The sequence below is a fragment of the Dendrobates tinctorius genome, unplaced genomic scaffold (genome assembly GCF_039654945.1).
Source record: "Dendrobates tinctorius isolate UK_male_01 unplaced genomic scaffold, ASM3965494v1 ptg000060l, whole genome shotgun sequence".
Lineage (NCBI taxonomy): Eukaryota > Metazoa > Chordata > Amphibia > Anura > Dendrobatidae > Dendrobates > Dendrobates tinctorius.
Window position 1 is genome coordinate 13,091,978 of NW_027361728.1, and position 15,627 is coordinate 13,107,604.

At 41.8% G+C, this 15,627-nt stretch overlaps 1 protein-coding gene across 1 annotated transcript in view; it reads right to left on the reverse strand.

Annotated features, from left to right (window-relative positions):
• Positions 1-15,627, reverse strand: part of ACAP2 (ArfGAP with coiled-coil, ankyrin repeat and PH domains 2) — a 182,906-nt gene that overhangs the window by 89,540 nt on the left and 77,739 nt on the right. Inside the window, exons 11-14 of the mRNA XM_073578696.1 lie at positions 13,225-13,276; positions 12,975-13,075; positions 4,683-4,788; positions 2,749-2,951 (exon numbers count right to left, since the gene is read on the reverse strand). Coding sequence (XP_073434797.1) covers positions 2,749-2,951; positions 4,683-4,788; positions 12,975-13,075; positions 13,225-13,276 — 462 coding nt within the window. The remainder of the gene's footprint in view (positions 1-2,748; positions 2,952-4,682; positions 4,789-12,974; positions 13,076-13,224; positions 13,277-15,627) is intronic.

The following is a 15,627-nucleotide window of genomic DNA, read 5'->3' on the forward strand; positions in this document are numbered from 1 at the left end:
TTATTATATATTATAGGAGTCGCTCCATTTAATACCGACTCCACAACCCTGCTCATAACATTAAGATTTCTGTAGACAGATATGTAAGAACTTATTTTTTTGCAGGACAACTTGTAGTTTTCATTGGTAAATAATCATTTATAATTATTTTCATCCCTGTTATTGGAAAGTGCTCTGAACAGAAAACAGCTATTCTGGCACTGGCTTTTTCCCAATTTTCTTTAACAATTGTAAAGTTTGGTAAAGGTAGATCATCTTTTAAAGGAACTTTATCATTAGGATAAACCCTCCTAAGCCATCTACTGTATATCGGCATGTAGGTCATAGAAGGCTGAATAAAATAGTACATGGATATATGCCATCTGATGTCTTATTTCAGAGAAATCCATGTCTTTGTTAATGTAAATGAGCAGTTAAGATCCCTGGTAAGGACATAGATCTCCCTGAGAATCTGCCTCCAGAGTTTGTTATTGAAAAGGAGAGGTTATCAGTGTGAGACATGCAATGACTGACAGTCTGCTCTCCTAATCTCGCTGCAGAGTTGTATGTGATTGTAACTAACAATTCGTTAGCTTCCATCTCACAGGAGGACAGTGTGCAGGAACAGTACAGCAGAGCTGAGATTTGTTTCATTCGAAACACAATTGCAGCCCTAGCTCTCCGCTCAAACTGCGCTTAGCTCAGCTGTACTGTTAATTGAAATCAGAGAAAACTACACATCTCATACTGGTAATGCCTCCCTTTCATTTAAAAGCAGCTCTGTAGGCAGATTCTCCAGGAGATCTACATCATGCCCATAAATCATAAAACGTGGATTTCTCTGGAACAAGACATTGGATAATAGATATCAATGTAGCATTTTAATAAACTTTCAATTACCTGCATACCTATGTAGATGGTTCAGGAATCTTGATGCTTCGGATAGACTCCCTTCAACTTAAAAACGCTTAGGCTATGTGCACGCGTAGCGGAACGCTCGCGGAAGTTACCGCGAGAATTCCGGAATTCCATTCTGCGGGAAAATTGCATTTTAAATTCCCGCGATTTTCCCGCAGAAAAACTAGCGATTTGCAAGCGTAATTAGCTTGCAGACTGCTAGCATTTTCCAAGCGATCTGGAGCATCGCTTGGAGAACTGATTGACAGGTTGGTCACACTCGTCCAAACATAGTGTTTGACTAGCGTGACCAACTTTTTACTACTGAGGCCGCCTATGCAGCGTCAGTAGTAAAAGATAAAATGTAAAAAATAAAAAAAAATTAAAAATATTGCTATTCTCACCTTCCGGCGTCCCGCGCAGCCTTCCCGCCTCTCTCCACGCTCCCGGTCCCAGTAATCCTTTGCGCGAATGACCGCGAGACGTCGCGCTCCCGCGAGATCTCGAAGCCATCGCGGTCATTCTCGCAAAGGATTACTGGGACCGGGAGTGTGGAGAGAGGCGGGAAGGCTGCACGGGACGTCGGAAGGTGAGAATAACAATATTTTTTATTTTAATTCTATTTTTTACAGGGATATGGTACCCACAGCCCGGAGAACAGTCTCCTCTCCTCCAGACCGTGGGTACCATCCGCAAATGTTCTGCTTACTTTCCGCATGGTGTGCACAGTCACATGCTGGAAGTAAGCGGAACAATGCAATCCAATGGGTGCGGGATCGCCGCGATTCCGCTAAATTAATGAGCATGCTGCATTTTTTACCGCGAAGCAATTCCGCCGCGGAAAAAAACGCAGCATTAGCACAGCATAGCGGAATCCCATAGGATTGCATGGGATGCTTATTTTTCGCGGCAAAATCGCACGTTTAAAACCGCCGCGAAAACACCGCGGCGTGTGAACTCAGCCTTACCGTATTTGGCAACCACCCACATTCATAAAAAAGGTGCATACATATTTATAATAATAGTAGCAGCACCAACATAGTCATTAAATGCAAATCCAAATCTGACCTCAACCAGGTTGATTATAGATTAAAAAAAAAAAAAAAAAAAAAAAATGATGATGATTTTATTAGTGCTTATCTAAGACCAACATTTCATTTCCTCCTGTAGCTGCTTGAGAAAGGTTCCATGAAGAAATAAAATGTTGATATTGGATACACACTAATAAAAGCACCTAATTATTTCACTTACTGGAGGAGTTCTGCCGTTTTTTGGATATTTTAAATATATTGTACATATGGGTCCAGGTCCCATTATCCCCACAGATTAGTAAAAACACAGCTCCCTGAACACAACCCTTCAAACGAAGGAAAAATCTTGTTTTTTATTTCCAGTTAAATGAAAAAAAAAAAAAAACATCTGCAATGAAAACTTGTTTATATGTAAATTATTAAAATTAGAAAGTCCTCAGTGGTTGATACCTTTTAATGGCCAACTGAAAAGATGGTAACAAATTGCAAGCTGTCGAGACTACTCAGGTCTCTTCATCAGGCATAGAATAGTTTCAATGCCTGATGAAGAGACCTGTGTAGTCTCGACAGCTTGCAATTTGTTACCATCTTTTCAGTTGGCCATTAAAAGGTATCAACCACTGAGGACTTTCTAATTGTAATATTTTTCTATCTACTGGCTAACACTGTACAAAAATATATGTATATTTTGGGGTGTTTATATGGTTATTCAACGCGTAATAATTTTGCATTTTAAAATATTTTAGAAAAATGACAGCTTATCTATGAACAGTCCAGTGTTATTTATTTGCATGAACTCAATAACCAAATTAGAGACGAGGGAGCAATAACAACTGCCTACCTGTGAATTCCTGAGCATTCAATGCATAAAGTGATGCCAAGATTAATACTGGCCCAGCGTGGATCAGGTAAGCCACAGTCACAGCACTTTGTATTACCAGGAATGCATTGCACTCGCTGCAGAGCACTCTCCCCTTTAACCAGCTTCTCCTTTGGTTCGGACACTGGACTAGTGGTTGACAAGGTAGGTTTCTTGTCCATTTTCTAAACCAAAAAAAGAAAAACACTGAATTCAATAAAGAAACTCTAACTGAATAAGTTATAAGAGCCTATACATACAGCTCTGGCAAAAATTAAGAGACCACTGCACAGTTTTATAAAAATCAGCTTCTCTACATGTCTGACAGCCATTCCATTACAGTGTTAGTTGAATTCCAACCAGAGTACACCTCATTCTACTTAATGTGCTTCTGATTAGGTTATCACCTGAACCAAATCTTATTTAATGAAGTAAAGTATAAAAAAAAACCCTGCTGTGGTGTTCCCAATCCTCTTGCAATAGGACAAGCTGGATGGCAAAACAAGTGCTAGTAAGATCCTAAAAGTAAAAGGAATGAAAAAATAACTTTTAACCATGTCAAAGGAGTTGAAAAGAAAAGTCTTGAGTGAGGAAAAGAAGGGCTCAATTCTGGCTTTACTAGCAGAGGGATCAGCGAGTGTCAAGTTGCCTCCATCCTTAAAATTTGTAATACGGCAATCCATTACAACAAGGTCAAGCAGCAGAGATTGGGGACAACAAAGATATAGACCGGCAGAGGGCGAAAACGACTCTCCACTGACCGGGATGACCATCGTCTTATTCAAATGTCACCCAGCAACTGCAGGATGACATCAACTGACCTACAGAAGGAATGGCAAATGGCAGCTGGGGAGAAGTGCACAGCAAGAACAGTTCGTAACAGGCTCCTAGAGGCAGGGCTCAAGTCATATAAAGCTAGAAAAAAGCCTTTTATCAATGAGAAACAAAGGAGAGCAAGGCTGAAGTTTGCCAAAGACCATAAGGATTTGACCATAGAGGACTGGAGTAAGGTAATCTTCTCTGATGAGTCTAATTTTCATCTTTGCCCAACACCTGGTCGTCTAGTGGTTAGACAGAGACCTGGAGAGGCGTATAAGCCACAGTGTCTTGCACCCACTGTGAAATTTGGTAGAGGATCGGTGATGATCTGGGGATGCTTCAGCAAGGTTGGAATTGGGCAGGTTAATCTTTGCAAAGGATGTATGAATCAAGCCGCATACAAGGTTATCCTGGAAAAACAGTTGATTCCTTCTGCTCAGGCAATGTTCCCCAACTGTGAGGACTGGTTTTTCCAGCAGGACAATGCACAATGCCACACAGCTAGGTCAATCAATGTGTGGATGAAGGACCACCACAACAAATCCCTGTCATGGCCAGCCCAATGTCCAGACCTTAACCCCACTGAAAACCTCTGGAATGTAATCAAGAGGAAGATGGATAGTCACAAGCCATCAAACAAAGAACTACTTAAATTTTTGTACCAGGAGTGGCATAAGGTCACCAAAAAGCAGTGTGAAAGACTGGTGGAAAGCATGCCATGATGTATGAAAGCTGTGAGTAAAAGTCATGGTTATTCCACAAAATATTGATTTCTGAACTCTTCCTGAGTTAAAACATTAGTATTGCTGTTTCTAAATGATTATGAACTTGTTTTCTTAGCATTATTTGAGGTCTGCAAGCACTGCATTTTTTTGTTATTTTGACCATCTCATTTTCTAATAAATGCAAAATTTAGTTCTTGGAATTTCGAAGACGTGTTGTCAGTAGTTTATATAATAAAAAGAACAATTTACATTTTACTCAAAAATATACCTATAAAGAGAAAAATCAGACAAACTGAAAATTTTGCAGTGGTCTCTTAATTTTTTGTCAGAGCTGTATATGTGCATATCTAGAACACACAAATATCAACAGACCTCTGCTTCTTCCCCTTTCTCTCGGTAAGCTGTAGCAATACTGGTCTGAACAGCTTTGATCCATGCTTGGCGCAGCTTCTCAGAATCGGCCTGCAGAATACAGCTCCTGTAATCCAGGAAAAAGCACAAGTAAATTCCATTCTGCTCTATACATTATTTTAGAATAATTTAATTACTACATTTTGACTTCTCAACAATGCACAGTAGACATTTGCAAACACTAAGGAAAAAAACACAACAGTATTGCTTCAGAGCATTACCAAAGATGAATGCATGGTAGTGTGACCCTATTGAAAGTGAGAATGCTAGGACAGGTGTAAGGGTGCATGTGCAGTAGAAAAGCTCTACTGTTGTGTGCTTGAGATAATCTATACTATGTACTGTCCCTCAGAAAGACAGGGTAGACAGCAGTGTGAGCAGCATCTTCTTACCTCAGCATTGCTGGTATTTCAGTGTCAGATTAATGAGAGTGTAAGCAGCAGTGTGAGAAATCTCTTCTTACCTCAGCTCCCTGGTATCATTAGTGTTAAAGAATATCAGAGTACACATTGGGAAAACAACTTCCTCCACGTGAAGGGAGGGAAGGGGAGGATATTCTATTGCACATGCACACAGGCACCTGCTGCACCCCAGTCATGCACCAGCTCTGCCCATTTTGCCATAGCTGGGCAAAACCGTTGTGAAAATGCTAAAAGTTACAAAAATTTTGAGTTGCACCAAAATTTTGTGACTTTTCAAATCAATGTACGCCAGAATTCTCGTGAAACTGCTCTGAAAAATCATGGTCAAAATTTATTATACAGTGGCATGCAAAAGGTTAGGCACCCCTGGTCAAAATTACTGTTATTGTGAACAGTTAAGCAAGTTGAAGATAAAATGATCTGTAAAAGGCCTAAAGTTAAAGATGACACATTTGTTTTGTATTTTAGGCTAAAAAGTAATACACATTGTAATTTTTTCACATTTTAAAAATTACAAAAAGAAAAATGGTCCGATGCTAAAGTTTGGGCACCTTTGGAGATTTGTGTGCTCAGATAACTTTGACCAAGGTTTCAGACCTTAATTAGCCTGTAAGGAGATATAGCTTGTTCACCCTCAATGTTAGGAAAGGCCAGCTGATGCAGATTCCACAGGTTTAGAAACACATAGCCTCCTCTAACCTTGTGCGAAAAATCAGCCACCATGGGTTCTTTTAAGCAGCTGCCTAGCACTCTGAAAATGAAAATGGTGGAGGCCCACAAAGCAGGAGAAAGCTATAAGATGATAGCAAAGCGTTTTCAAGTTGTCCTTTCCTCAGTTCAATATGCAATTCAGAAATAGCAGTTTACAGGAACAGTGGAGGTCAAGATAAGGTCTGGAAGGCCAAGCAAAATTTCAGAGAGAGCTGCTTGTAGGATTGCTACAAAGGCATATCAGAACCCCTACTTGACTGCAAAATACCTTCAGAAAGATTTAGCAGATTCTGGAGTTGTGGTAATTGTTCTACTGTTCAGAGACACCTTATCAAATATGGCCTTCATGGAAGAGTCACCAGAAGAAAACCTCTCCTGCACCCTCACCATAAAATTTAGCATCAGGTATGCAAAAGAACATCTAAACAAGCCCAATGCATTTTAGAAACAAGTCCTGTGAATCGTTGAAGTTAAAATAAAACTCTTTGGTCACAATGATCAAAGGTATGAGCAGAGAAAAAATTGCATAGAATTTCAGGAAAAGTACATCTCTCTAACCATTAAGCATGGGGATGGATCAATCATGCTTTGGAGTTGTGTTGCAAACAATGGCACAGGGAACATTTCACAGGTAGAGGGAAGAATGGAGTCAAAGAAATTTCAACAAATTCTTGATGCAAACATAACACCATGTGTTGTGAGTTCATTTTCCCCTTCATTACTGAGGCCCGAGGAACTCCCTCTTCTGGTAAAGAAAGGTAGTGAGCCTGATTATCAAACACCTGAGGCTGATGATGATGACTGGCTGAGTGGAGTTACTGACTGGATATAAGGCTGCCGACGCCCTTCTGCCCTGCGTGTGATTTCTCTGTGGGATCCTTGGAGACCAGTCTGAATTCCTGCTCCTCTAAAGCTAAGTTTGCTGCTCAGCCTTTTGCTTTGGTGCTTTGACTTTGTTTTGCTTTGTTTTTCTGGATTTCTGCCATTTCCTGCTTGGGTGTGCTGAATTCATTTAGCTCTGTCTTCTGAAAATACCTGAGTGCTGATTTAGTTTTTGAAGCCTAGCTGCTTCAGGGCCTTTTTCATATCAGCTTGTTGGCTTATGTCTTTGATAGGGTTTTGGCAGATTGCAGACAGCAGCCTTCCTGTCCTTTCCTATCTAGGTAGTTTTGGGCCTCGTCTTTGCTCAGTCTATCTTTCTGTCTGTGTTAGTATTTTCATCTTGCTTCACCGTCATTATATGTTGGGGGCTGCCTATTGCTTTGGGGTCTGCTCTGGGGCAGTTTAGATTTCCCCTTTCTTTCTTTAGGCCTATGTAATTCTCCGGCTGTGATCGAGGGGTCTAGGGCATCGTAGGAACCCCCCACGGCTACTGCTAGTTGTGTTGATAGGTTCAGGGGTCTGCAATCTGATAGTTGCCAACTTCTCTGGTTTTCTGGACTTAGCTTGTATTTCTGCTTTTGCCTCCTACGGTGACTCATTCATAACAGAATCACCCGCCATACCGCAGATCCTAGGGTACTCAATAGCAGGAAAGAATTGTAAAAAAAAAAAAAAAAAAAAGTGTTAAGATAAAGCAATTGTCTGATCGTGTGGAGCAGCTCGCTGCGGAAGTGCGGGGAATTTCCGCCTACCTTGCTCATTCACATGCTGCTGAACCAAAGATTCCTACACCTGATGTATTTTTTGGGGATCGGTCTAAATTTTTGAATTTCAAAAATAATTGTAAATTATTTTTTGCCTTGAAGCCTAACTCGTCAGGGAGCTCCGCGCAGCAGGTTAAAATTGTCATCTCTTTGCTGCGTGGCGATCCCCAGGATTGGGCGTTTTCTTTGAAACCAGATGATCCTATTCTGACTAATATGAACGCATTCTTTCAAGCTTTGGGGTTGTTGTATGACGAACCTAATGCCATTGATCAGGCTGAAAAGACCCTGCTGGCATTGAGCCAGGGTCGTGATTCTGCAGAATTGTACTGTCAAAAATTCCGAAAGTGGGCAGTACTTACTACCTGGAATGATAATGCCTTGGCTGCTCTCTTTCGGAAGGGGTTGTCAGAAGCCGTAAAAGATACTATGGTGGGATTTCCTGTTCCCTCTGGTCTTGACGATTCTATGTCATTAGCCATTCAGGTTGATCGGCGTTTGCGCGAATGCAAAACTGCACGAGAGGTGTTGCCACCTGTTGAACAAATGTCTGAACCTATGCAATGCGATAGAGTTTTTTTTCCAGAGAGCAGCGTCAGGAGTTCAGAAGGCGTAATAAGTTGTGTTTTTTCTGTGGAGATGCCTCGCATATTATTTCTGTCTGTCCTAAACGAGAGAAACGCTTTGCACACACGTTTTCTGTTGCGGGTGTTCAACCTAAGTTTCTTCTGGCTATTACTCTGATCTGCTCCCTGTCCACATTTTCCGCCAAGGCTTTTGTGGATTCGGGAGCAGCCCTAAACCTAATGGACTTGAATTTTGCTAAACGTTGTGGATTTCCGATGACACCTCTGCAGAAGCCTATCCCTTTGAGGGGGATTGATGCTACTCCTTTGGCTAAAAATAATCCCCAGTTTTGGACCCAGGTGGTAATGCGGGTCGCCCCAGACCATCAAGAAAATTGCAGATTTTTGGTGTTGCATAATCTGCATGATACTATTGTTCTGGGGTTTCCCTGGTTACAGATTCATAATCCAGTGTTGGATTGGAAATCTGTGTCTGTGGTGAGTTGGGGTTGTCGGTGTGCCTTTGGTGAGGCTCCGGTGTTTTCTACCTCTCCTCAGTCGCATGATGTTCCTGATTATTTGGCGGACTTTTATGATGTATTTAGTGAGAATGAGTCTGCGTCTCTGCCTCCTCATAGGAGTTATGACTGTGCAATTGAACTGAGCCCGGGGTGTAAATTTCCCAAGGGTCGGCTCTTCAATTTATCTGTACCCGAGCACGAGGCTATGCGATCCTATATTAAGGAGGCGTTGGAGAAGGGTCATATTAGACCATCCTCGTCACCCTTAGGTGCCGGGTTTTTTTTTGTAGCCAAAAAGGATGGATCATTAAGACCTTGTATTGATTATCGTGCCCTCAACAAAATTACTGTTAAATATCAGTATCCGTTACCCCTGATTTCTGATCTATTTTCCAGAGTTAAAGGTGCTTGCTGGTTTACCAAGCTTGACCTCAGGGGGCGTATAATCTTATTCGCATTAAGCATGGGGATGAATGGAAGACGGCGTTTAATACTCCGGAGGGACATTTTGAGTACCTGGTGATGCCTTTTGGGCTCACTAATGCCCCTTCTGTCTTCCAGTGCTTCATGAACGATATTTTCCGAGATTTTGTCGATAAATTTTTGATTATCTATCTGGATGATATTTTGATCTTCTCCAAGGATTGGGATTCTCATGTGGAACATGTTCGGACTGTGTTCCGGATCTTGAGGGACAATTTCCTGTGTGTCAAAGGATCTAAATGCCTTTTTGGAGTACAGAGGATTTCTTTTTTGGGATTTATTTTGTCCCCGTCAACTATTGAAATGGACCCGGCCAAGGTACAGGCCATTCACGATTGGGTTCAGCCCACTTCTTTGAAGGCCCTCCAGAAGTTTTTGGGTTTTGCTAATTTTTATCGGAAATTTATAGCAAAATTTTCTAGTATTGCCAAGCCATTGACTGATTTGACTAAAAAGGGTGCTGATGTGTTAAATTGGTCTCCGGAGGCTGTTTCTTCCTTTCAGGAGCTGAAGCGAAGATTCACCTCTGCCCCGGGTTTGCGGCAACCTGATGTCCCACTTCCATTCAAGGTAGAGGTGGATGCTTCTGAGATTGGTGCAGGAGCTGTTTTGTCCCAAAAGGATTCTGTAACTTCTAAAATGAATCCCTGTGCTTTCTTTTACCGAAAGTTCTCTCCATCTGAACGTAACTATGATGTGGGGAATAGGGAACTGTTGGCCATGAAATGGGCATTTGAGGAGTGGAGACATTGGTTGGAGGGAGCTAAGCATCAAGTCGTGGTCCTCACTGACCACAAGAATTTGATTTACCTAGAGTCGGCTAAGTGCTTGAACCCTAGACAGGCTAGGTGGGCCTTGTTTTTTACATGTTTTGATTTTGTGGTTTCTTTTCTTCCTGGAACAAAGAATGTCAAGGCAGACGCCCTCTCTAGGAGCTTCTTTGCTGATTCTCCTGTGGTGACCAAGCCTGCTACCATCTTAGGCGAAGGGGTAGTTCTTTCTGCCATCTCGTCCGATTTGAGACGTGCTCTGGAAGAGTTCCAGGAGGACAAACCTGAGCGTTGTCCCAGTGGAAAGTTGTATGTTCCTGACCAGTGGAATAAGAGAGTGATGTCTGAAGTTCATTGCTCTGCTTTGGCTGGTCATCCAGGTATTTTTGGTACTAGAGATCTGGTGAGTCAGTTTTTTTGGTGGCCCTCCTTGTCTCGTGGTGTCAGGAATTTTGTGCAGTCCTGTGGGACGTGCTCCCGGTCTAAATCGTGTTCTCGCTCTAGTGGGTTGTTTATGCCTTTGCCTGTCCCCAAGAGGCCATGGACCCATATTTCAATGGATTTCATCTCTGATATGCCTGTCTCTCAGAGGATGACTGTTATTTGGGTGATTTGTGATAGGTTCTCTAAGATGGTTCATCTTGTACCACTCCCTAAGTTGCCGTCTTCCTCTGAGTTGGTGCCCCTGTTTTTACAACAGGTGGTTCGTTTGCATGGGATTCCTGAGAACATTGTATCTGACAGAGGAGTCCAGTTTGTGTCTAGATTTTGGAGAACTTTCTGTTCCAGGCTGGGAATTCAGTTGTCCTTCTCCTCTGCTTTTCACCCTCAGACCAATGGGCAGACAGAGAGAACAAACCAGACCTTGGAGTCATATTTGAGATGTTTTATTTCTGCTGATCAGGATGATTGGGTTTCATTTTTGCCCTTGGCCGAATTTGCTTTCAATAATAGAGCTAGTTCTGCCACTTTGATGTCACCTTTTTTTTGTAACTTTGGGTTTCATCCTCGATTTTCTTCAGGGCAGGTGGAGCCCTCTGCTTGCCCAGGTGTTGACACTGTGGTGGAGAGAATGCACCAGATCTGGGACCAAGTGGTGGATAAGTTATCTCTCTCCCAGGAAAAGGCCCAGCGGTTTTCCAACCGACATAGGACCATTGGTCCCCAGTTTAAGGTTGGTGATATGGTATGGTTATCATCAAAAAATATTGCTATGAAGGTGGCTTCTCCTAAGTTTAAGCCTAGATTTATTCGACCTTACAAGATTGTGGAGATTATTAATCCGGTCTCTTTTCGTTTGGCTCTTCCTGTCACATTTAAAATCCATAATGTGTTCCATAAATCTTTGTTGAAGAGGTTTGTTGAACCTGTTGTTCCGGGGGTGGAACCTCCAGACCATGTATTGGTTGAAGGTAACATGGAATATGAGGTAGAGAAAGTACTGGATTCCCATCTGGCTTGACGGAGACTCCAGTATTTGGTTAAGTGGAAGGGTTATGGTCAGGAGGATAATTCCTGGGTCTCTGCCTCTGATATTCATGCCAAAAGATTGGTGCGTGCCTTTCATCGGGCTCACCCTGATCGCCCTGGTGGCGTAGTTGAGGGTTCGGTGACCCCTCCTCAAGGGGGAGATACTGTTGTGAGTTCATTTTCCCCTTCATTACTGACGCCCGAGGAACTCCCTCTTCTGGTAAAGAAAGGTAGTGAGCCTGATTATCAAACACCTGAGGCTGATGATGATGACTGGCTGAGTGGAGTTACTGACTGGATATAAGGCTGCCGACGCCCTTTGCCCTGCGGGTGATTTCTCTGTGGGATCCTTGGAGACCAGTCTGAATTCCTGCTCCTCTAAAGCTAAGTTTGCTGCTCGGCCTTTTGCTTTGGTGCTTTGACTTTGTTTTGCTTTGTTTTTCTGGATTTCTGCCATTCCCTGTTGGGGTGTGCTGAATTCATTTAGCTCTGTCTTCTGAAAATACCTGAGTGCTGATTTAGTTTTTGAAGCCTAGCTGCTTCAGGGCCTTTTTCATATCAGCTTGTTGGCTTATGTCTTTGATAGGGTTTTGGCAGATTGCAGACAGCAGCCTTCCTATCCTTTCCTATCTAGGTAGTTTTGGGCCCCGTCTTTGCTCAGTCTATCTTTCTGTCTGTGTTAGTATTTTCATCTTGCTTCACCGTCATTATATGTTGGGGCTGCCTATTGCTTTGGGGTCTGCTCTGGGGCAGTTTAGATTTCCCCTTTCTTTCTTTAGGCCTATGTAATTCTCCGGCTGTGATCGAGGGGTCTAGGGCATCGTAGGAACCCCCCACGGCTACTGCTAGTTGTGTTGATAGGTTCAGGGGTCTGCTATCTGATAGTTGCCAACTTCTCTGGTTTTCTGGACTTAGCTTGTATTTCTGCTTTTGCCTCCTACGGTGACTCATTCATAACAACCATGTGTAAAAAAAGCTGAATTTGAAAACAGGATGGCTTCTACAAATGGATAATGATCACACACATCAAAATCCACAATAGACTACCTCAAAAGGCGATAGCTAGAGGTTTTTCAATGGCCCTCACAGTCCCCCGATTCGATCATCATTGAAAATCTGTGGCTAGTCCTCAAAATAGCAGTGCATGCAAGACGACCCAGGAATCTCACAAAAATGGAAGAATTTTCCAAGGAAGAATGGATGAATCAAACAAGAATTGAAAGACTCTTGGCTGGCTACTAAAAGCGTTTACAAGCGGTGATATTTCAAAAGGGAGTGCTACTAGGTACTAACTATGCAGGGTGCCCAAACTTTTGCATTGGCCTATTTACCTTATTGTAATTTTTAAAATGTAAAAAATGACAATATATAATTTTTTTGGCCTAAAATACAGAGAAAATGTGTCATCTTTAACTTTAGCCCTTTTAGAGCTCATTCCATCTTCAACTTGCTTAACTGGTCACAATAACAGTAATTTTGACCAGGGGTGCCCAAACTTTTAAATGCCACTGTAACATTTGTTAGGTTTATGTGGACTATTAATTTATTAAATTAAGTCAGCAGTAACTCTTTAAAATAAAGGTTATATCTACCAGAAGCCTTAGATGTCTACAAATCCTCAGGTTTCTGCTGTGAGTGTAAATCCTCACATACAGAACACTTACTTAGTAGGAGAAACCACCTCAAAGCAGAAGCGTCTCTCAATATCTTCACAGTGCTTCACTGTGCACAGACGCAAGTCTTCTACAACAACAGTGGGATTATCCTATGGAGAAAGAGGAAAAATATGGAGCTAGGCATGAGAATGAAGTTTTAATGAAAATTAATGTTGAGAAAGATCATATAAGCAGAGTACAGTATTACTCTTCAAGCAGGCTTTTTAAAAACTTTACAACATTATTAATTATAGCTCACCTTAAATTTCTTCTGATATACAAGCTGATTATTCTGTATTGAAAACCAGCGCCTGCACATATGGAAGTGGGAAAAAAATGTGAATGAGCCGTGTTATACATCCATAAGAAGTACTACAGGAACGTTAATACAAACAATTAGTACAACATGATAGTACTCTGTTAACCATCAACCAGACAATAGCAGAAGAGCTTAGAAACAGAAGTTGTCTGACCAATAACTTAATAAAAATAATAAAAGCAACTAGACTGAGCAATTAGTCCTCTAACAATGCCTTTCAGCCACTGCCACAGTCTTTTCTGACAGGCTGAAGGGGGGACGTCACGACTACACTATACAGTTGTGCTCAAAAATTTTCATACCGCGGACAAATTTTGCTTTCTTGGCCTTTTTTCAGAGAATATGAATGACAACGCCAAAACTTTTTTCTACGCATGGTTAGTGGTTGGGTGAAGCCACTTATTGTGTTTTCTCTTTTTAAATCATGACAACCCAAAACATCCAAATGACCCTGATCAAACGTTCACATATCCCATTTCTTAATACCATGTATTGCCCCTTCTAACATTAATGACAGCTTGAAGTCTTTTATGGTAGTTGTGGATGAGGTTCTTTATTTTCTCAGATGGTAAAGCTGCCCACTCTTCTAGGCAAAAAGCCTCCAGTTCTTGTAAATTCCTGGACTGTCTAGCATGAACTGCGCGCTTGACATCTCCCCAGAGTGGCTCAATGATATTGAGGTCAGGTGACGGAGATGGCCACTCCAGAACCTTCACTTTGTTCTGCTGCAGCAAATGAAAGGTCGACTTGGCCTTGTGTTTTGGATCGTTGTCATGTTGGAATGTCCAAGTACATCCTATGCGCAGCTTCCAGGCTGATTGCAAATTTACCTCCAGTATTTGCTGATAACGTGCTGCAGTCAACTTACCTTCAACTTTGACCAAGTTTCCTGTGTCTGTGTAGCTCACACATCCCCAAAACATCAGCAATCCACCTCTGTGCTTTACAGTAGGAATGGTGTTCCTTCCATCATAGGCCTTGTTGACCTCTCTCCAAATGTAACCTTTATGATTGTGGCCAAAAAAGTTCAATTTTGGTCTCATCACTCCAAATTACCTTGTTCCAGAAGTTTTGAGTCTTGCGTCTGTGCTGTTTTGCATATTGTAGGAGACCTACTTTGTGACATTTGCACAGTAATGGCTTTCTTCTGGCGACTATCATGCAGCCCATTTTTCTTCAAGTGCTTCCTTATTGTGCATCTTGAACCAGCCACACAGCTAGTTTTCAGAGAGTCCAGAATTTCAGCTGATGTTATTTGTTGTTTTTTTTTGCATCCCAAACAATTTTCCTGGAAGTTGTGGACAAAACTTTTGTTGGTCTACCTGACCGTGGTTTTGTTTTTACAGAGTCCCTGATTTTCCATTTGTTAATCACAGTTTGAACGCTGCTGACAGGCATTATCAATTCCTTGGATATCTTTTTGTATCCCTTTCCTGTTTTATACAGTTCAACTACCTTTTCCCGTAGATCCATTGACAATTCTTTTGCTTCCCCCATGACTCACAATCCAGAAACGTCATTGGCTGGATGAAAGATATAAGAGTCTGTCTGGATCCCAGAAACTCACTCAGCTTTTATGCACACACACTGATAACAAGCAAACAGGTCACAGGTGAGGACGTTACCTTTAGTAGCTATTCAAACCCATTTGAGTCAACTTCTGTGCATGTTATCAGGCCAAAATCACCAGGGTATGTGAACTTTTGATCAGGAACATTTGGATGTTTTGGGTTGTCATTATGATTTAAAAAGAGAAAACACAGTAGTTTGACAATAAATGGCTTCACCCAACCACTAACCATGAGCGGAGGAAAAGTTTTGGTGTTACCATTCATATTCTCTGAAAAAAAGGCCAAGAATGAAAATATTCTGCGGGGGTATGTAAACTTTTGAGCATAACTGTTTGTGACCGCTACAGCCAATGGGTTTGGTGACCATGTCGATGCACAACAACGCTGAGCCCAGTGATTAGCTGCAGTGCTCACGTGTGTAGTCATAATACCACAACAAAAATTACAGCAGGCAGCGCCAGGAAGAGGCATTGCAGGAGCAGCAAGGCAGGAGTATAGCAAATGCTCATTTATACCTTCCTAAGCCAAAAGAATAAGATAATTTAATCCCAGGACAACCCTTGAATCTTACACTAGGGTGCTGACGGGGACATTTAATGTGGTTTTTAGTGAAGAGAGGGGTTAATCAAAATCTAAAACCATTCTGAAAATATTACATCCAGCAGAGGATTAAATGTTATCTTTGTTCTCAATAATTATCTACTTTAGTGATGATATCTGGAAGGCAGATAGGATCTGTTACAGATTGCGGATTTAAAGGGAACCTGTCACC